Raw genomic sequence first — 22,985 nt, 5'->3', positions numbered from 1 at the left:
TGTCTAATTCTTTTTGACCCCAATTGGGGTTTTCTTGGCAAAGATACTGGAGTGATTTCTTATTTCCTTCTCCAGCTCATTTTACAGATAAAGAAAGTGAAGCAAACAGAATTAAGTGACTTATCCAGGGTAACACAGCTAATAAATTTCTGATGCCAGATTTAAACTAATAAAGATGACTCTTCCTGATTCTAGGTCCACAACAGTGCATACACTGTGTACCTAGCTACTAATTATATCATGATGACCATTACCAAAATATGACCAAATTTTAAAATTTCTTTGCTATTTCTCCCTTTATGTCCATTTTCAATATCAACACTAAGTTCGGGTTTTTATTTCTATGCATTAAAACTCCTAGAGCTGGATGCTCTGAATCCAGATTCTGTATCCTTTACCACCAGAACCCTATTCCAATCTGCCTTGAAAAACAATTCCAAACTAACCCATCACAACTACTACTTTAAGTCATTCATTTTAGGGTTTTCTATTATGTACTTAACCATGCCTAGATTCTTTGCCTAGCTTTCAAGTTCTCCATAATACAAAATTATGTACAGTATTTTGTCCATGACCCTTTACTAAATGCTATACAGTTAATGGTGTTGTATAGCAATTGTATGATATTAAGCGATTGCTGAGTTCTACTTGTAGAAGCAGTTTCATTCGATAAAATGTTCCTCCCTTTGGTTGCAGAAACATATTTGAAAGCCATTTTAAAAAGTAGACAGGATTTTAGTTAGATTTTGTTCACAAATGAATGTGACTGCTGTTCTAACACTGCATGTCCTTGATGCCTTAATGTTCTTAAAAAATGAAAAACTCCAAAGAAAAGCAGTATTAATTTACTATGCTAAAGGAAAAATAAAGATATTAGCTATTCTGGTTTCCTATATCTTCTTACTGAGTTAGTTTGAACGTTCAAAAAGTTACCAAATGTTCATTTAAATAGTAAAAATAAGAATAAAAAGCTTTTTCATCACATCTGAAGTTTGGCATGGGGAAATAACTGGATTAAAAAAGCAAATCACATTAAAGAAATCTATGTTACAAATATAAAGTCAATTATCACCAGAGGAATCTCTTATCAAAAGAAACAAGAAATACTACTTGCCATCATGAAGAGTAAGTTTTTTCCCCATCAGTTAAAAGTCTATTTATGTACACCATGACAACTTCAAAATGATACAGAAATTTGCACTGGTGAATATAAAAATACACGTGCAAATATGTTATAATGAAACTAATATCAAACTGGCTGCAAAATGGAAATCTAAGAGGAGAGTATTTTCTGTGAATTCTTCACAATTTACCTCACAAACAAGTCTGACATTCTGGAACTGGTGCTTTATTTAGCACAAGTCCACTTAGCAATACTTATCTAAAGCAGAGACAATTTTACAAGTAAATGTCCCTGAACAAAATATCTCTCAGAAGACTGTTTTTCATATCTGCAGTGACATCTAGTGCTAAAAAACCAAAAGGCATTTTGTGACCCAAGATTTATAACAGCATTGACTAATTATCATCAACAAATCAAATGAAACATGAGAAAAAGTAAAAGGAATATTGATAGCTGGGGGTGGGGAGAAGAAAACCAATATAATCTTTTCCTTCCCAGTAACAACTTGACTTTGCCAAACTGCCTTTCATTGTCCTGCCAAAAAGTCAGAGCACTATGAATTGTCTTTCACTTAAATAATTTATGACAAACTAATGATTATTACATGCTTTGAAGTAGCATCTCTTATGTTTCTTAAAAAAAAAAATGAGGCTTTTGCTTACAGGCTGTATATACACAAAGGAATATTAAATATCACCAGACAGCATATTGTCCAAAGTTCAACAATGAAAAGAAAGTATCTAGTTAGAATTCTCTTTAAAAAATACTTCAAAAAAAAAGAACTAAAAACCACAATGAATGAGCACAGCCCATTCAAATTTGAGTATGCAGGAGGTCAAACCACTCAAGTTCTATAAGATGGATAATACTACAAGGCCTCCGCAAGACCAACAGTGCATGCATGTGTACACACACACACACACACACACACACACACACACATTCTGTCTCTGTTTCTCCTTCTATCTCTGTAGCATCCCTTCCCTCTGCAAAAAGTATGGGTTATCTCCTTATCCTCACTATGAAAGAAAGACAGAAAAGTAAAAAGAAGAAAACATAAAAGTAAAATACATTTTGGTGAACTCGTTTTATTTATCAGTTCCTGTGTTTTTAAAATTTAAGCTATGACGTAAAAAGATAACAGAAAACACAGAATCCACTGTTTCTGCCAATACAGTAACTAGAGCTCTGTTGCCTTGAGCAAGTAATTTAATCTGCCTAATCCTTAGTTTCTTAATCTACAAAATGGGATGGGGGAAAGAGAGATGAACTAGATAATCTCCAAAATCCCTTCTGGCTTTAAAATGCTATGCTTAAAAAAAATAAAATAAAATAAAATAAAATAAAATAAAATAAAATAAAATGTTATGCTTAAAGCAAAGACCAAGCCTTTAAACATTTTCATACAAGCATTTGGTGTTGTTCAGTCATTTAGCTTGGGATTTTGCTGGCAAAGATTTTTTGAATGGTTTGTCATTTCCTTTTACAACTCAGATAAGGAAACAGAGGCAAACAGGGTTAAGTGACTTGCCCAGAATCACACAGCTAGTGTCTAAGAGGCCAGATTTGAAACCCAGGAAGATGTTTTTTTCCTGACTCTGGAGCTCTATCCACTGGGTCACCTAGTTGCCCCATACAAGAATTATTTAGGAAACTCATCCCTAAGGCTGAGTACATGTTGCTTCTCCTATGATACAACAGTATTCTAGGTATTTCTGGACCTCCACTGGTATTAGGTGGAAATCACAAAACATATATAAAGCTGTTGATCACTTTAGCAAGCATAGCAGGCAGCTGCTATAAAAGGATGACATGGGTCTTAAGAGTGGGAGCACGGATAATGAGAACAATAATATTTTAACAAAAAGAACTTTTTTTGAAAGTCATTTTAAAAAATCAAATAAGGCAGCTCACATTCTCAGTAAAAGGGGAAAGGCCTGTTAAAATCACTGTTAAATGGCTTCTTATACTGGAGCTTTCTGGTATCAAAAGGATAGAGGAGTCAATGATCCAAATAAAACAGTATCTTTTATTTAGACCTCCCATAGCTATACAACCTAGAGAGATGCACAAGTGGATCTTTAGGAAATAGTTATAAATTTTAAAAGTTCTACTGGTATACCTACCTAATGAACAGATCTTACATATAAATAGTTCTTACCAGTTTCAAATTGGTCATTCCGATAGCTAAAAAGCAAGGGAGACCTTTTGTTCACTTAATCTTCATATAAAACTTTTCTATAAATTTTCTGTCATCTCCCAAAGCCAAAGTGGTTGTGATTTTACTGAAAACAAGTTTTTAAAAGAACTGCAAAGTTGTGCTATTATAGAAATATGGAATCGGAATGGATCTCTGTGGCCAAATAGTGTGATTCATAATTGAGAAAATGCCGAGCTAACACTGAACAAACAGTTATCTAATCTTTCCTTTCCTTATCCAGTGAAAGGCACCCAATGACTTTTTTGGACAAGTCTAATTGTTAAGTTTTTCTCAAAAGAAAACTTAAATTTGCCTCTTTGTAACTGTTTTTACAAGTAATTCTCCTTGACATGTTAATAGCTCTTTAAATAGATATCATATCCCATCCCACCATTTCTAAGTTTTCTCTTCTTATATTATAAATAGCCTGGATAATTTCCAGCAACCAACTCCTTTTCTAAATTGTGTAAGGAAGAACTGAATAAAATACTACATATTTGCTCTAAGTAGGGATGAGGTTTCTCTCAACAAAGACACCATATCTATCAATGAATCCTAAAAGCTCTTTACATTTTTAGGATCTGCTATCTAAAGGAAAAAAAATTGTTTAAGCTCAAGTTTGTTTACAAGAACAACAAAATGTGTTTCTTAGATATTTAAAACTAGCCAGTCACTTGAACAAAAGAAAAATTTAAAGCAAAAAATTTCTTTTGATAATTAAAATTTGTATTCCTAGTAGAGCTGACTTTGATTTTGATATAGACTAATACAATATATAACCCAGATCATGAATTACTATATTTGGGTTATCTATATATTAGGTTATCGAGTACACAACAAAAACTCCACCAAAAAGTTCAACTAAGTTCTGCCCTTCTCCCATCATTCACCAATTTTTAGGAGGAAAAGATAAAGGAAAAAAGGACTATGTAAAAGATTTTTCAAAAACAGTAATTTTCAAGCCCTTAAGTTAATGGTTGCCTTCATCATAATCATAGAAAACAGCCAACAAGCATTTATCAAGTGTCTACTATATGTCAGACAGAGAGAAAATGCTAGAGCTCACAGAGAAAAACAAAATAAAAAAATTTTTAAAGCCTTCACTCTCAAAGAACTCACAATCTAATACGGGCAACATGGTAACAACTATATACAAATGAAATATATTGAAGATAAATCAGAGATAACTTCAGAGGGAAAACATTGGTATTGAGAGGGACCATAAAAGATTTCTTGGAGAATGCAGGGCATAAGCTGAGATTTGAAAGAAGTCAGAGATGGAGATGAGGAAAGAGAAAGTTCTGGGGCTTGAGGACAGTCAGGGAAAATGTATAGAATTGGAAAATGGGATGTCTTGGGTAAATAGAAAGGTGACAGTTGAATCCATATAAGATGACTAAACTCCCTCTATGGGATGAAGGCTCAGGACAAGTCTTGGGGAGCACCTCTTCTTAGCAGGCATAGGCTGAATGAAGTAGCATAAAGATAAACCATTAGATTTGGTAGTAGAGGGATCACTGGCAGCTCTGGAGAGAGTAGCTTCAGATGAATGCTGGGGTTGGAAGCTAAGCTGCAAAGAATTAAGAAGTAAAAGAAAAAGGAACCGAAGGCAGTAGTTGTAGATATCCTCGAGGAGTTCTGCCAACAAGGCAGATAACACAAATCAAGAGTGGGTTTTCTGAAGATGGGGGAGTCATGGGTATGTCTGTAAATGATACAGAAGAAACTAGTAGACAGGGAGACACTGAAGATGACTGATAAAGTAGAAATCAGAGAGGAGGCAATCTGCTGCAGAAAACAGGAAGTCCTGAGGTCTCCTTATGCCAGCTGGGGTTTGCTTTAGGAAGGAGAAAGGTTCCTTTTCCAGCAAGAGAAGAGTGAATAAGATCATGACTGACTTATAATTCTGAAAAACAGGGGAAAAGGAGTTCTTGGCAACATCCTAAACTTTCTCAGTGAATTATAATTCTCAGTGAATTCTCAGCTGAGAAGGTGGAAGCAGGGGGAGCCATCAAGGTCTGAGGGGGATGAAAAAGTCTGGAAATGTTTCTCTGTTGAGTGGAATAGGGAGTTAATTAGGGAGGTGTAAAAGGATTGTTTTGCAGCAGTGATGGCCCATGTGAGATTGCATAACATAAATTTGTAGCTGTCCTAGTCAGCATAGTTTGATGAGTTTTTTCCCAGCTTTGTTCAGCAGCACACGAATAGGAGTTAAGACAGTGTGTGTTGGAATAAATCAGAACTGAGACTGAGGCTTGGAAAGAAAAGACTGGCAAGAAGAAATGGAGTAAGGGCCCCAAGAAGAAGGCAATGCAGCGTTGAACGGGCTCACCAAAAGGTCAAGGTAAGAAAGGGAGGAAAATGTAGGCAGTCCAGCAATGATGTCATAAGAAAGAACTGAGCAGTGAATAAAGGTTACAGCAAGGATTTAAAAAAAAAAAAAAAAAAAACACAAAACAATCCAGGGTTAGCAAGTTGTAAAACAAAGAAAGAATGTCAACAGATTAAAAGAGAATTTTGGACTTTTATGAACATGCAAGTAAAAGATTTATGCACAGGGGTATTGTCAGGTACATTCAGAAAACTTTCTTCCTAAAAGATCAAATCTCAAGTCTCCTTTGGAAAAGGGCAATATAGCAATTACATCAAAATAAATCTTGCCTTGTCAATAAATGTGGAGAAGGACTCAGGGCTGCCTGGCTACACTAAAAAGCAATTCTTATCCATGACCCAGTAATGACTGATAAAAGAACAAGCACTAATAATTCACTGGAGAACCAAATTCCTGCCTACAGAGAAATAACCTGTTTAAAGAAAAGATCAGAAATGAACTACTGCAGACCATTAAGTCTGACCTTGGTCATCAGCAAAATCAAAGCGTCACTGTTAAAGAAAGAGAATTTTAAAATATGCAAATAAATATGAGCTAATAGAAATGAGTATCATTTTATAAGGCGCAAATCTTTTCTTAATATTTGTGGAACTAATAGCAGATGGTGTTAAGCAGTAGACATAGTCTTTATGTTTCAATGCAGGGAGGTAACAAAAAATATACTACCGTTGCATTTTTAAGGACTCTCCTATGTTATATCAATAACCACAATAAGGGAAAAAAACAGTTTCAAGTGTCAGACTGAGGGAAAGCCAAAAACCAAAAGGAAGGGCCAAATAATGAGACAAACCAATGTTTCTGCACATATTTATGAACTGGAGAAAAAGAGAACTGAAACCATAATTAAGTTGACACTATACTACAAACTATATAAGTCAAATAACAAACCAAATTCAGAAAACACAGTGTTTTAATATAGCCTCAGAATCTGAAATTGATAGCAAACAATTTGCAAAATATTGATCACGGTAATTTACTAAGGAAGGAAAAGCTATCAATGAGAACCTGGTATAAACATAATAAAAGACCAGCATAATATCTGTAAGAGAAATATATAAGAATGAATACACACACACAGAGGCAATGACATAGAAAACATTCATGGATTTAGAGTCTACATCAAACACACTATGGCTATAAAATAGGTGGCTTGTTGGTCAGATCTTGTACACTAAGAATCTCTACTATCAATCTTATGAGACCCCAAGAGCCTGCCTCACACCAGGTAGGAGCAGTAAGTAGTATGGGGGCCACATTACATGTGCTAGAGAAAGCCTCGAGGGGACCGTTCCTTTACAGCAAGCAAAATCTGACTCCACGGCCCCAGTTCTGTCTTCTGAGACCAAGCAGAGAAGTCAAATCCATCTTCCACAGGCAAGCCCTTCAGATATTTGAAGAGAACTACCATGTTCCTTATGTTGTTTTCTCTTCCCCAAGACAAACATTCCCAGTTACTTTAACACAACTCTTTGTTACAATACAATTGTTGTTCATCTTTGTTCTGGTAGAGGACCAACCACATTAGGGGGACTCGCAGGTGACTCTGCTTTACAGCAACCTCACTCTCTCCTCCAGATTCCCTTAAGTCCAGTGGTAATGGCTCAGGATTCAATGGGTAACCATGGATTGTGCTCTAAATCAAAGACACTAGGTCTCTGAATGCACCTAAGGATACACTGGGGTTTCTGTTTTTGTTGTTTTTTTCTACTGCTGTCTTCTGTTGACTTTTATGGAGCTTGCAGAGCATAAAACCTCCTAGATCTTTTCTTAGTTTTTGATAAGGCTGTAGCACCCCCAGGAGCAGGCTGCAACTATATTGATGTTCTGTGTTAGGACAATGGCTGGAAATTGAATGCTCAACCAACCAAACAAAAGACAGAAATGTGTACCCCTAAAAAATCATTAAATTTACATATTTAGGTCTTACTCCTCCTCCCTCAAAACTCTTTTCTCCCACGGAAGTTTTATTGCTTCCCATCTTGAGTGTCTAATTACCCCTTCTCAAAGAGAAACTAGAAACAATGTGTAACATTCAGATAAGGTGAATTCAAAAGTATCTGATCTCACAGGGATAGTTCTGGGATTGGCAACCTCGCTTTGTCAATACACTTCTAGGTAACTGCCCTCCAAACTATTACACTGGCAGTAATCTTTACAGAACAATGAACTTGTTCATTACTTTGATTTTCCATCATGAAAATATTTACAAGAATATTAAAAAGATGACCACTCAATTGCTGGACAGATTATTATAATGACAAGTTAACTTCCATTAATAAGTCATTAAGTGCTTAATACAGTTAATATAGGTGCTAACTGTTGTTTTGAGAACAGATATCATCAAATGAGAAAGCGTATAAAAGTACTTTGAAAAGTTTAAAGTGTAATGTAATGTAATGCAATATGTATACTGTCATTATTGTTGTTTTTATAATTAAGAAGTACCTGTGAGCAAATTATACACCTTTTCTATTTTGTGGGAAAAACTGGGAAAGACTCAAAATAATCTGTGGTCACTATATTCTCCAAAATCTGACTTATTCCCCTATTGTTTCCTACATTGACACAATGCCCCCAAATCTGGTCACTTTGGAAACTATAATTAGCTAGGCAAATGAGATTGAAAGTACAAAGCATTAGGTAAGAAATTTTAAACTGGTTAGCTGAAAAAACAACTGCAGTGGCAAAATAAAAAAAAAAAAAATAAGAATACTCTACTTCCCTCTTTGAACACTTATCAATCAACATGTTCATTACTGATAAAACGATACCTCACTTTATGATACTATTAGAGGAAACCTGAGAAGATGGCAAAGTGAGAGGTATCCTAGGAAGATTTCTCCCATTAAAGAATATAAGAACCTCAAAAGTCAGAAAATTCAGCAATCACAGTGAAAAAAAGTGACAATAAAAAGGAAAAGTAATGGATTGGGTAAGAAAACAAAATCAAAAGATAATGTGTAATACTAGAATTAATTATTCACTGAATATTTAATAGGAGGTATTCAAAAAATAATTCTGTCCCAATTTTTTTCCTCTATAAATTCACTTATGGATTATACATCTCTTTCTATGCAGGAAATTAATATAACTATATAATACCAAGATAATCTCATGAATAAAGGGTTAAAGAACATAAACTGATTTTTAAAAAAGGTAAATTATAAAACTGTAACCTTTTCTACAAAGAGGGGAAAGAACCCATATATGCAAAAATTTTTGTAGCAACTCTTTTTGTAGTGGCAAAGAACTGGAAAATGAGTAGATAGATGCCCATCAATAAAATATGGTATATAAATGTAATGGAATATTATGGTTCTATAAAACTGATGAACAGGCTGATTTTAGAAAGGGCTGGAAAGATTTACATGAATTGATGCTGAATGAAAGAAACAGAACCAGAAAAACACCGTACACAGCAACAAAAAGATTATAATAACCAATTATGACAGACTTGGTTCTTTGCAGCACTGGAATGACCCAAGGCAATTCTAATAAACTTCAGGTGGAAAACACCATATCTGCATCCAGAGAGAACAATGGAGGCTAATGTAAATCAACACATGCTATGTCCACTTATTTTCTTTTTTTCTGCTTTTTTCTCTCATTCTCTTTTGTTCTGATTTTTCTCTCACAACATGATTCATAAGGAAATATGTTTTAAAAAAAAAGTGAATGTACATGTATAACCAAAAAAATATTGTTTTTTACATTTAAATGGGGAAAATGAAAATAAAAATAAAAATAAATAAATCATCCCATTCTTACAAAAGAATAAAAAAAAATTAAATGACTAAAGAAAACATGCTCCAAATTACTAAAAGTAAGAGAAATTTACCCCAGTACAACATATAGTAACATTCAGTGTTGAAGGGGCTGTGGGAAAATATGGTATATAACAAATACATTTTTAGTGAAGTAATGAAATAGTCCAACTATTCTGAAAAGAAATTTGGAAATTGCAAGAAATGTGACAGATCTGAAAAGGCAACTAAGAAAAATATAAATAATTGAAAAAGATTCTAGGAAAGAAAAAATAAAAATAATGTATTCTTTTAATGTCTGTCATTCACTATCTTCATATCTTCAAATGTAGTCACTATCAACTGTTCTCTTCACAAGATACAATTGAAAATGAAAGTTCTTGAAGTGACTATTAAGGACAAAACATTTAATAAAACATTTAATTTTTAAAAATTAATTATTAAATGAATTTGTTATCTGGAGAATATTCTATAGTTTTACACACACACACATACACACACACTCTACGTAATGTAGTAACATCAATAGCCAAGTATGACAGTGTCCAAGATGTCCACTTTACATATCTGACAAATAAATTTTCTTAATGCATAGGTCACTATTAATCTAAGTAATTCTTTTACCAAAGAAACTTTGAAAGTTCACTATTGTACCAAAGTGTAATGTACATACATTAACGAATAGGTGAGTCAGTCCACTAAAGTATGAAAGGAAAATATTCTAACATTCATTTTTATTTGTTGTATCTAAAAAAGAGAAAAAATAAACTTATACTTAATGTACAGGTCAACATGGACACTCTCACCTAGTCCATATGCCAGATGGACCTATGTCACATAGGGATCACGGTATCCTAAGGGGAAAATAGGAATTGCACAAAGAAGAAGAGTAGACTCCAATCATTGTTCACTCTCAGTATACTGCAATGCACTGGAATTTCTATGTGCCCAAATAAAGAGGGTTCATACATTATGGTATCTATTTTTAACTGCACCTTTCTGTTTGGAGGGCAGCATGGGAAATTCCTCTTCAAAGCCTTCATTTAAAGATGGTATCCAGGAAAGCCCTTTTCATTTTCCACTGGGGGCATTCCTTTAGATTTCTCCGTTATGTCTCTCCTTGCTCAGTCTCTGCTATCTGCTTCCTTCTGTGAGCTGTATTACACTGTAAGCTCTTTGAAGGCTGGGGCTGTCTTTTTTTATATTTGTATCCCCAGAATTTAGTATAATGCCTGGCAAACAGTAAGCCTTTAATAAATGGTTAGTGACTGACTCACAATATGGAAAAAGAGATTTTAAAAGAGCCTATCAAGAGTTTGCAGATTGAAGATAATTCCAATTATCTTCTAGGCACAAGAGAACAAGAAAATAGAGAGTTGGCATTTTTTACCTTACAATCTAAATGAATCTGACAATAAATCAAGTCCCCCCTAAAGTGAAGGAATAAGAATATTTACATTCAACTTTGAAACACAGTCACAGTGGGTTTTTAAATTATTTGTTTAAAACATACAAAAAGAAAATACCTTCCAATTAGTTTTCAAGAATGACTGAATGATGTAAGGGAAGATAAAAATTTACTAGTCAAATTTCAACAAAACTCTTGGCATATGGGATAGATGGGACTAAAAAATAAAAAGTATAACAATAAAAATAACCAATGATGCACTGCTTCCACTTGTAACTGTATCTTTGTTAAGAATCTTTTCCAGACAGGACAACCATTAAAAGCAATTATTGAAATAAACGAAAATTAAAATCAGACCTTTGATTTGCTATTATTAAAATATGTTAAACCAAGATTTATAAAAATAATGAAGCAAATTCAATTACAGGCTTTTGCTAAAAAATATTATTCGTTTTAATTAAAAACAAAAAGATTTTATACCACTGATATAGCAAATCAAATAAAAATCATTTTAAATATAGTATAATTCATTTTTTCATCCCTTTAAATTTCTAGTTTTGTTTTATGATTTAAATATTAATATAACACATATGTATTAATATATATATATATATATAAACATACACACACACACACAGAGATTCCTCAGCCAGTTAAAAATCCTGCTCTTTTTTGACATTTAAATTCAAGCACCATCTACTCTAAGAACTTCCCCTGTTGTCTCTAGTTAAAGTGGTTTTCCTGTCTCAAATTTTCCAAGACCACTCTCTTTTGCCCTAATCATATTATATTGGATCATTCTTATGTTCATGTTCTATAGGGTATTGTGAGAGTACAAGTCCTTAATAAGCAGGTACTCATATAGTGATAATATATAAAAATTTTTAACTTAATAATAGCATTATTATTCTTATTGTAGCAGCTGGCATTGTGTGCCATATACTGTACAGATGTTTACAAATATTACCTCATTTAATCCTTATAACAACTGTGTGAGGTAGGTGCTACTATCATCCCTAATTTTTACAGCTGAAGAAACTAAGTCAGACAGAAGCTAAGTGATTTGCCTGCAGTCACACAGCTAGGAAGTGTCTGAGACTGGATTTGAAGAATTGAGGTCTTTGTGGCTTCAGGTCCAGCTCTCTATCAACTGGGCCATGTAGTGGCCTGCTGTGCACCTCTGCACCATCGTCCCACACCCACGCCAATGCCTTACACAGAGCTGTCATTTGTCCTTCACTCTCCAAGAGGCCCATGACATCAAAGAGGTGATGCCTTGTCATGCAAGTCAACTGGATTTAAGTGAGGGAGGAATGGGCATTGTGAAGACCAGATCTCTCAATATAAGCTTCTTGGCCAATTGGGAATTGAATTAGTATAAATGAAACCAAGTAAATTATTATAGGTTATAGGTAACTGGAGTACAGGTTCTTAATTCAGATTAGCTGATAACACTAATATCGTTCTTTTAACCATGCTAAACCTGTGAACTAGGAGTTATTATTATCCCAGATTCTGATACTCCAAGAGTTTAAGAGACTTCGCCAAAGAACATACAGCTAAGTCAGGGCCTAAGGAGAGATTCGAATCTAGCACACTCTGATTCCAAGTTCAATACTCTTTCCACTACACAATGAAGTAGTATTAAATATTTCCAAAATGTGGGAACATAACTCCAGCTTGGCAAGGACAGCCCATTGGGAAATTCAGAACTCCCATTCAGACATCAGTTTTCAAGAAAGGCACATTAATGCTATTGGTAGAGTGATGAACTAGTACTAAAGCAATTTGGAATCATATCAAGAAAATGGCCACAACCTTTGATTCAAAGATTTTACTACTAAACATATATCCCAAATCAATGTTTTTTGTTTTGTTTTGTTTTTTAAAGAATGTAATATAGTAGTGAATGGCTAAACTAATGATGATACAAGAGCATAATGGAAAAATACTATGCTGTAAAAAATCATGAATATGATAAATACAAAAAGCACAATGAGATATAAACTGATGTAAAATGACATAAGCAAAAAAAGAAAAACAATTAACACAATAACTATAACAACATAAGTGGAAAAAACAACAAAACAATTGAAATTGAATGAGGCCACTTAACATCTAAGAGTCTCCATGAGAAGATACCACACTCTTTCCTCCATCCCCCAATCCTTAGTAAAAGTAGAGAACCATAGCAGTGGGGTAATACATATAACAAACATCAGGCATAGGAGTAATGTTCTTTACTTTTGTTTTTACCTTTTTAAAAATTCTTCATTTCTTAACACAATATTACAAGGGATGGCTTTCTGAAAGGGAATTAGGAAAATACACCAATGGAAATGTTATGATATAATTATATCAATATATTTTCTAAAAGTAACAAGTTTCTCATGCAAAATTATCAAATATTTAAAGAGCACTGTATCCAGGAAAGTAATGGTTCATTTATCTCCTTAAATTCACTCTATAAACAAAATGGATAATTACTTATGGTCAGGATTTTAACCTGGAAATATCTAAACATTGTTTCATAATGAGGCTAATAATCAATAGTTTTAAAAGGATGTACTCTTATTAATCCAAGGACTGCAATGAATTAATTTTCATAAATGAAAATTAGGCACAGCTGTGAATGCTATGCAAAGAAAATGTTTAGATTAAACTGAGTTTCCTATCAGTCAATACAGAGGGCTTCCCCCAACCCTTTGTTTTCTAGAGTCTAAAAATTTGGAGCCCCAGGCAACTTCCTGCTGACTAGTTTCCACAACACATGAGTTGAGTTCCATGAACCTGCATGTAGCATATGCCTAAACAGTGATGCCAGTACAGGATAGTACCCAAATCCATTACATTACTGAAATACAGGGTTTCTATTAGAAAAGCAAAATTGAAGAAAGACCAGAAAATGTATTACCAGTTTTTATTCCTCTAGAGACCTGAGTTTTACTGATTATGTCTCATTTTGAAAATGAAATAATATTACTTAAATGTGTCTTAATGGAATATAGAAACAATCAATTTTCTAAAAGATATAGTCTACAACAAGAGAAAAATCAAACCAACTACAACTAAACAAAAAATAATTTTGCTTTCTCATTGTTATACAAAAAGTTCCCAAAAAATCCTAACTATAATGGGAGTTTATTTTCAACAGTATATTCTTTTTCATATGGGCATTCTCCATTTAACATTCCCACCCAGCCTCAAATAATATATTTAAGTTGTAATGTAATTCCTATTTAAACTCTTAATAATAGTACCTACTAAGTATATACTTCCATTACTATGGATTCATAGAATGTTAGAGCTAAAAAAGACTTTAGAAATCATCTAGTCCAAATTCACCATTTTACCAATGAAAGAAACTAAGATCTAAAGAGGCAGGACCAAGCACAATAAATTAGTAGAATATATGACATGCTCTTTTCATTAGATCACATTGTCTCAGCTGTAAAAAAGGTAGATGTCATGCTTTTTCTTGATTTGATACATTTCATACAATTAAAATATGATAAAGCATGATTAATTTACAGCATTTAGTGGGTTTTTGCACCACAACTTTATACTATTTTCATAAAGTAGTTCACAATGAGATTACTCAACATGCTTCTCAGTAGATCCTCAGTAATCTTCTATATGAACATTAAAGGAATAATGAAATAAAATCTTCTCTAGTTGGGGATGAGATACAACAAATTAAAAAAATGAACCAAGTCCTCTAAAGAAGATCTCACTATGAATTCCCAATTCAATCTCTGGCCAGGCATTAAACAAAACAAGTTCATTCTGTGCAAACCACTTTCCAGGAAGTTTCCAGCTCTATGCTATATTCCAAGCTAATTATGATTTATTTTGAAGCAAAAAGCTAACAAGAGTTAGCTGGAAGTCATGATAGCATGCTCCATAGCCTTTAAGAAAAATTATAATATATCAGTGTGGAAGAATCAAAAGGGAATACACAAATCAGTTGCAAGAAGAAAGAAGGAAGAAAAATAGAATGGTTCTGGATCCTTTCTCTGAATTTAGTCACTTCCAGTGAGGTTTTTTTTTTAAAGACATAAATGTACACGGAAGTAGTGTTAAGTTTTAGCTTTATAAAGCAACTCCAAAACTAAGCAATTAGTATAACATGCTCCTATAGACTAGAACTAAAGTTAAATATTGGAGATATAAAGGTAAAAGATAGTCTCTGTTCTCAAGGAGCTTACAGTCTAATGAACAAGAAAAACATGCAAATAATTGCATAAATTATGTAAAAACAAGAGCTATACAGGATAAATTAGAAATTTATTTAATTGTTTGTTTGTTTAGCAGAGTGGGGGGACAAGCATCAAGAGGGATTATGTCAATAAAGCCACTCACATAAAAGACAACTAACTAAAGAGAAAATATTTTACAATTTCTAAAATCTAATGAACTCCAAAATAGAGAACAAAGGTAAAAATTCCATTTTCCAAAATAGGAAAATACAGCACAGGAAACTCAAGAAATTTTTTATTAATATACAGTAAGTCACAAGAGGAGCTAAATATATGGAATCCAAATCTACTACTCCATCCATCAGGACCCACATAAAGTAGGGTGAAAATGATTATCAGTTTTAAAGGATTCATAAATTCATTACTTATAAGCACTGCCAAGATCCTAATGAAGGAAATATAATTTGAGTTTTAAAATATTTTTATGTTTTACTTGAATAATATGTATACAGGATATTCCAAAAATCTTAATGGAATGTTTAGCTTTAATCACTTGAGAAGTATAAATGTTCAATAAAAATAATTTGAAAATTTATTCATTCAAATTTCTTTTTCACTTATTCAGTTATAGGAATTTTGAATGACAGAATTCAGTTACTAATTTTTACAAGACTGGGTACTATGTTATTATACATTGCATGTACAATAGTTTCTTGATACCATCTTCCTTAGACATGAAAAATAAATAATCTGATTGTTTAAAAAAAAAATTTAAGTTTCATTTTTCTCATTAACTTATGGGACCAGGTAGACTTCATCTAGGCCTCCAGCAGCTCCTGATAATTCAAAATTTTGAATTTGAGTACAGCATAAAATACTAATTTTCTCAACTCCTAAAACAATTCAAATGCCTGAAAAAATAGTCAAAAAATGATGATATAGACCAAAAGTATCAATAAAACTTGTATCTTCCTTAAAGGATCAGAAAGATCTTTTTATTTTCAGCTGACCAAAGTTTTTGAGTCAGTCAGCAAATAGAAAGTCCAAAAGCTAACCCAAGAGTTATGTGATTATAGAAAGTTCAACACTGAAATAGAAATAGGATGTATACATGAGGTTTTACAACTTATTTATATAACACTTTATGATGTGCAAATTATTTTACAACTATTATCTTTTCTCGTCATGACAACAACCATGTTCAAGTAAGGGCAACAGGTATGACTATTTCTGTATTTTACAGCTAAGAAAACTGAAGTTATTAACATTAAATGATCTGGGACAGCTAGGCAGTGCAGTGGATAGAGCACCAGCCCTAAAGTCAGGAGGACCCGAGTTCAATTCTGATCTCAGATACTTAACACGTCCTAGCTGTGTAACCCTGGGCAAGTCACTTAATCCCAACTGCCTCAGCAAGAAAAAAAAAATTAAATGACCTACCCACAATAATATTGCATGTATTAGAAGTTTTCTTGATACCAATCCTAGCATTCTTTGCACTGTACCAGGCCACTTATCTAACTTTTCTCAGGACTAAAGAAATAAAACTGTAAAAGTTACAGTGGTTTTCCAAGTTGATCTGGGGGCAACCAGTCAAGAGGTACTGCAAGATCAAAACTGCTTTCATAGTAATATTAAAATGCCTTAATTTCTAATACAATAAATATTGATAGATATTATCTACATAAACAAATGCTCTTGAAAAGTTTCTCAAAAATTTGTAAGAGTAAATTTACTTATACTTATATTTACTGTATAAAAAAGGATAAACAAGATTTCGAAAAAATCTGTTAATACTTGCACAAACTGATACAAAGTAAAAGGAGTTGAACCAGAACATTGTACACAATAATAGCAACATGGTTCAACGATGAATGACTAAAAAATACAACGATCCAAGACAATTCCAAAGGATTTATGAAATTGCTATCCACCTCCAGAGAAAGAACTGATAGAGTCTGAGTTTTGGAACTTTTTAAAAAATTTTTCCTTTGAGTCTGTGAATTTTTTTCACAACATAACAAATATATTAATATGTTTTGCATTACTAAACATGCTATATCAAAATGCTCACTGTCTTGGAAAGAGTGGTAAGGAAGGGAAACAAAAAATGTGGAGCTCAATTTTTTTTCATGACTTAAAAAAAAAAAGAAAACAAATTAAAAGGGAAAAAAAGAACTCTTAGCCTTAACATACTTTCAAATTAGAATCCCCTTTTTCCCCTATTATTTTATCTCTATATCAGCTAGACTAGCACAACACTTCCTCTTCCTGCCTCTAGCTTAATCTCATTTTCCAAATGATCCAATTTTTTTTTGTCCCACAACCCCAGCAAAGTACTTTTCATAATGAACCATTCTGATTATATTATTCTATTAGAAAATTTTGACTGTTTCTCAAAAATCTACCTAATAAAAAATTTATTTCTAATCTTGGCAACAAAGGTTCAACATACCTTTCCTTTCATCACATCCTTATCTTTGTAAATTCTAGATTCCAGCAAGAACAGAATACTCTATGAATCACTTTTATCCTATCTTGTCTCCATGTCTTTGCTCAAGTTGTTCTTTGTATCTAACATGGGCTTCTTTTATCTTGTCCTGTTGATTATACTCCCTTTCTTTCCAGGCTCAATCCATATACCACATCTTTCAATACACTTTCCCTGATGACTTCCTTAGGTGAAAGTAATCTTTCTCCTATTCACAACATCTCATAAGCTCTTTTCATGTTGGTCTTATTTGTACTTATTATGCTTATTGTTTTCTGTTAGACAGCAAAAGCTTCTTATGAACAATGTTTGTATTTATATGAAAAAAAAAAAATTTAATTCCTTGAGGGACAAAGGCTGTGTCATGAATCATTCTAATAAAAAGAATGCCTAGCACAGGAGACATGATGAATATTTGCTAAGATTTTAGCTACACAACCATGATTCAAAAAGAAACTTTGCTAATGGGCCATTTTAGCTCTGTAAAAAATATTTTCTCCACAACATGCCAGAAATAGGACAATCTTTTTATCACTTTTCATCACAAGAGAAAAATAAACAAAAGATTTTAGGCTTAGATTTTCAACAAAAGAAAAGTCTTTCAAACAAGCAATCCACCATTGTGGCAATCAGCATAATGTTGGACAAGACAGAAAACAAGAAGCATCTTATACTTATAATTAGGGAGGTTGTAAAAAGAGAGTGTTTTTCTTTTTAAAAAGGTTCTCTTTACTACAAAGCTATCCTTGTGCAATTTCTCCTGCCAGAAACTTATATCACCTCTGTCTGTCTAGGATTTAGAAAGGTAAGAAAAAAACCTGTTAAAAATTATTCATTTAGCAATTCTTGAAAACCAATCATGCAATGGATGCAAATTTTAATATAGTTTCTTTCAAGTTTTTGATTTGATAACACATTTCATAATAGTTTTAGCACAAGCACAGAGATGTACTCAAATAATAAATGCTCTTAAATATTTAACAGACTTCTGTGCTTTGCTGAGTCAAAAATAGAAAAGATCCAACAGGAATTTCACAATTCTCAACACAAACATAATAAATACCCAAAATAACTTTAAGGCTTATTTGCCTCTCACTCCTAATCATGCAAAACAATTTTTAAAGAAATTAAACTATACTAAACAACTTCACTCACATTATTTCCAGCAAAGTATATGATAACAACATTTGAAAAAAACTGTCTGAAGACAACATGTCATATACGCTGTAAACAATTCTTACTTTCAAAATATTTTGAGTTTCATTCCACTTGTTTGTCCATTCTTTGGTCAATTCTTGCACCTGAAAATGAAATAAAAATTTAATGAAAATTCAATAAAAAAGGTTTTCTAGGACTCTCACATTACCCAACAAAATTTCCCAACCCTTAAAAATTCATGAATATTATAATTTTCAAGCAAAATACTCCAACTATTTCCCCAAAATAATTCAAAAGATTTTATGTCACTCTGTAGTAGTTTTTATTTTATTTTTTTTATTTTTTTTTACTCTGTAGTTGTTTTTATTGAAGAATAATATATGAAGAAAGAATAATATATGAAGAACAGAACATGTAGCTCTGAGTTTTAAGTCTGTACTGCACAAATTTAAGCAGTTTTTATAGATATTAATCAACCTTAGATAATCACGGATGGCAGCTTCCTATTTAATTGTTAATTTTGCTAGACTATATTTTACTTACTAGGAAATAATGATTTACTTTTTTTTTTATAATTAAATGTAGTGATTAGACAATCTCTGAGATTGCAGTTTTCTTTTAGAGATAATCTGCATCAGTCACTAATTAATAGATTTTCCAAGTCTCAGTTCTGTCTTTTTTAATTTACGATTCAGTTGCTGTTTTAATAAAGGCAGACATTTAATAGGATCAATTTTCTTTCATAATTGTGAAATATGCATTGGATATACATTTTCAAATATCTATGATCTGACACACCAATACAAAAGCAACACAGTGGATCAGGTGGTGGGTTTGGAGACAGGAAGACAGGATTCAAATCTTGCCTCTTGTACTAAATTTCTAATTCTGAGCAAGTCATTTAATCTGAACCCTGAACAACTTTCCAGAACTATGCACTAATGCAAAATAGAATTAGTTTAAAATATTTATTTTCAAGGTAAATGAGAATAATCTGGTAGTCTAATGCAATCTAACAAAAAATGTAATCCTAGTTAGTTTAAAAAGCAATTAAAATAGATCATAAAAAGTACAACTATCATCTCCAAATTAGGTCCTAGAAAACACAGGAAAAAACTAAAAAACATATACTATGTGGATAAAGCATGCATTAGAACAGATGAACTAAAGGAGCTCAGAAGAAGCATGGTATGAAAACTTCACCTTTTCAAAATTGCTTTCATCTCCATTACTGCTGCCATCTCTCCCTTCCTCCCTATTCTCTTTCAACTTGCTGGCGTTTCCAGTAGTAAACACATCTATCTTTTAGCTATCCATGTCATTGAGAATGCCTTTAATTTCTGTATTTCTACACTCAGGGAGGGGAAAGAGTTCTGGAACTGGATTCAGAAGATGCTCGACTTTAAATCCTGGTTTGAGCACTTGTCAAAGGTGTAGCCTTGAACAAACCTCAATTTCCTAATTTATAAAACAAAGGGGATGAACCTCAATAACCAATGAGGTCATTTCCAACTCTATAATGCTGAATATATGAATATCATGAACAGATGACTATAGTAAGAAGAAAGATTATGTATAATGATATAGTAAGTAGCAGGTTAGACTCAACATTCAATCCTGTCACATTGTACAACCCTGGTAAAGTGACTTGATCGCCCCAGGACCTCAATTCCTTATTTGTAAAAAGGGGGTAAATAATAGCATCTAAACTCGCAGAATTACTTTGATTATATAACATCAACTTGTAGTGGATGCAATCAGAATGGTGTCATGTTTTTCTCGGTTTAATTCAGCAGCCTGAGTGGAAGAATGGAGACAGCAGATGGGAGGGGTAATCTGAGATTAGGGATTAGAAAGGCATGACAGGGGACAGACAGAGGGAAAGAGACTCCTATGTTCCCACACTCAAGGATGGTGCAGAGTTAGGAGAAAAAGAACCAAAATATTGGAGGTCATAGTGAGGACAAAGAATAGGGCTCATAAACCGTAAGGAAAAATGTAAGGTTAGCAGATTACAAATACATAAAGGGCTTTCACAGTTCATGAGTATGGAACTAATAATAAATAAGTGAATATTTAATTCCAATATTTAGGATCTTTTTTAATATCTAAGAAAACAATTATAAGAAGCACTGCATTGCTTTACTGACATACCTGTCTTTTTCTTAATAAATTTGAAAGGAAAAATAATAGTACTAACTGCTCCAGAGTTAAGGCCAAGTCTTAAGGAATACTCCAATGTTAGATATCTTTCACAGTAAAAATATAAACTATATGACAATCAATACTGTTGGAATTTTTTGACTAAAAAAAAAACATGTGCACAAAGAAGCTGATTTGAAATATCAATAATATCATTCCTTCTTCGAAGAACTGAAACTAAGAAGATGGGAATACAAAATTAATGTACAAAATCACTTATGGATAAAGAGTTAGCAGCTGTTAGAAATTTCTTTTTGAAATGCAAAACATCCAAATTACCAGAAATTTCTCATCAAAGGAAGCTTTATCTAATCCCTTTTCAAATATAATCAAATAATTCTAACATTAAAAAAAAACAAACTGCAGTACTTTTCTAGAAACTTTGATTACCATAATCTATACATAGTTATAGGAAAAATAACCTTTTTTAAAAAGCTTCAATTTTATCATTGTGATTATAGTAATGATTTTTAATACTAATAGCATGAACTAAACAAAAATAGCAAAAAACTAGAATGAGGTCTTCCTAAATATGGCAAGATTTCTGAGCAAAATGGGTAAGGGTTTCTGTCAATGCAAATATATTTTCCATTAAACTAAGCTGAATATTCCTGATAACTATTATCAGAACAAGATACATGATTTCCTAAGGAAGGTAAACATTTTCTCTGGATCCTTCTCAGAGGAGTCCAAAGAACATACAGCTGAGGGACTGGCCCAGGTACATAAACAGATGATGTGTTTGAATCTGAGCTCCATCTTACTAGTGAGCTTTTTTAGCAGCTTTTGAGACACAATATCACACTGTCTCTAAAATGTAATAAAAATTTTAGTGTGCAAACTAGAATTAGGTTTAAAAAAGTAAACATTTCAGGAAGAAAATGGTCATTCCAAATGAATGTCTATACTAATGTTCATTCTACATACAATCTATGTTGGGGTCATCTGTTTGTCAGACAGATAACTTTACAATAAATCTTCCACTTTAATTTAATCTTTTGGGATATGAAATAAAAATGTGGTACCAAAACTGTTTCTAAAAATAATTTTCTTTTTATAATTTTTTCTCATTATAAAATATATATTATGTTTAGTCAGGCAATAATAAAACTAGTTTTCAAAAAGCTTCACCTCACCCAAGATTCTATTTAGTCCTTAGAGTATGGACTGTTCTACTTTCATTTGTCAATATTATTCTAAACTCCGATTACTCATTGCACTCTTCCCAATTACAGCGTAAGCTAAACCTAATAAATTTTGGTTTCCTTCCCAACTAATCAAGCATCTACCTGTATTTAGAAATACATATAACTATCAATATACCTTCATTGACTTTCAGAAATTATTTTTTCAAATTATGTTATATTTGTAAATTAGATATATTATTTTCAGTTTACAATAGAATGGAAGTAGGCTGTTTTTATAAGATAGCTAACTCCACAAAATTTTAGACTACCTCATGAGAAAAAAATAACTTAAAGGAATGAGAAAGGAGATGCGACATATTTTAAATAACTTTTAATCTTGTAATTTGATAGCAGGCATTGGTTTGCCATGTAATTTACACTTCTAACACACCATGATTTTTGGCTCCAGGGACCTTTGCTGTATTCTTAGCTTCATTATATGGAATGCAGATGAGTTTTTATAATTTCTATACTATATAGATAGCCCAAATGACCTTTTAAATTTTTCCAGCTTCTAATAAATTTTAGTTCAAGTTAATTATTTTGCTTCCTCAATTATAACATCTCAGTTTCCTCAACTATAAAACTGGGATTATAACAACACCTACCCAGACTTGTTTTGAAGATAAATGAGATAATATTTGTAAATCACTTACCACAGTGCCCCGATATAGTAGGCACTATATGAATGTTTATTCTCTTCCCTATCACCTGAACCAAAAGCACAATAGAAGCAATATCAATCCATCAATCAATAAACATTTATAAAGTACAGATTGTATACATTGTGCTAAGCAATGGAGGACAGAAAAGAAGGTAAAAAGCAGTCCCTGCCATATTCTAAGAGACCCTAGGAAAGTT

At 32.6% G+C, this 22,985-nt stretch overlaps 1 protein-coding gene across 5 annotated transcripts in view; it reads right to left on the bottom strand.

Moving 5' to 3' along the window:
- Nucleotides 1-22,985, bottom strand: part of KIF16B (kinesin family member 16B) — a 340,481-nt gene that overhangs the window by 230,485 nt on the left and 87,011 nt on the right. For all 5 annotated transcript variants that reach the window (XM_031951076.1, XM_031951079.1, XM_031951077.1 and 2 more), the window contains exon 12: nt 18,819-18,878. In XM_031951076.1, coding sequence (XP_031806936.1) covers nt 18,819-18,878 — 60 coding nt within the window. The remainder of the gene's footprint in view (nt 1-18,818; nt 18,879-22,985) is intronic.

The sequence above is a fragment of the Sarcophilus harrisii genome, chromosome 2, assembly GCF_902635505.1.
Source record: "Sarcophilus harrisii chromosome 2, mSarHar1.11, whole genome shotgun sequence".
Classification (NCBI taxonomy): domain Eukaryota; kingdom Metazoa; phylum Chordata; class Mammalia; order Dasyuromorphia; family Dasyuridae; genus Sarcophilus; species Sarcophilus harrisii.
This window is presented reverse-complemented; position numbering and strand designations above follow the sequence as displayed.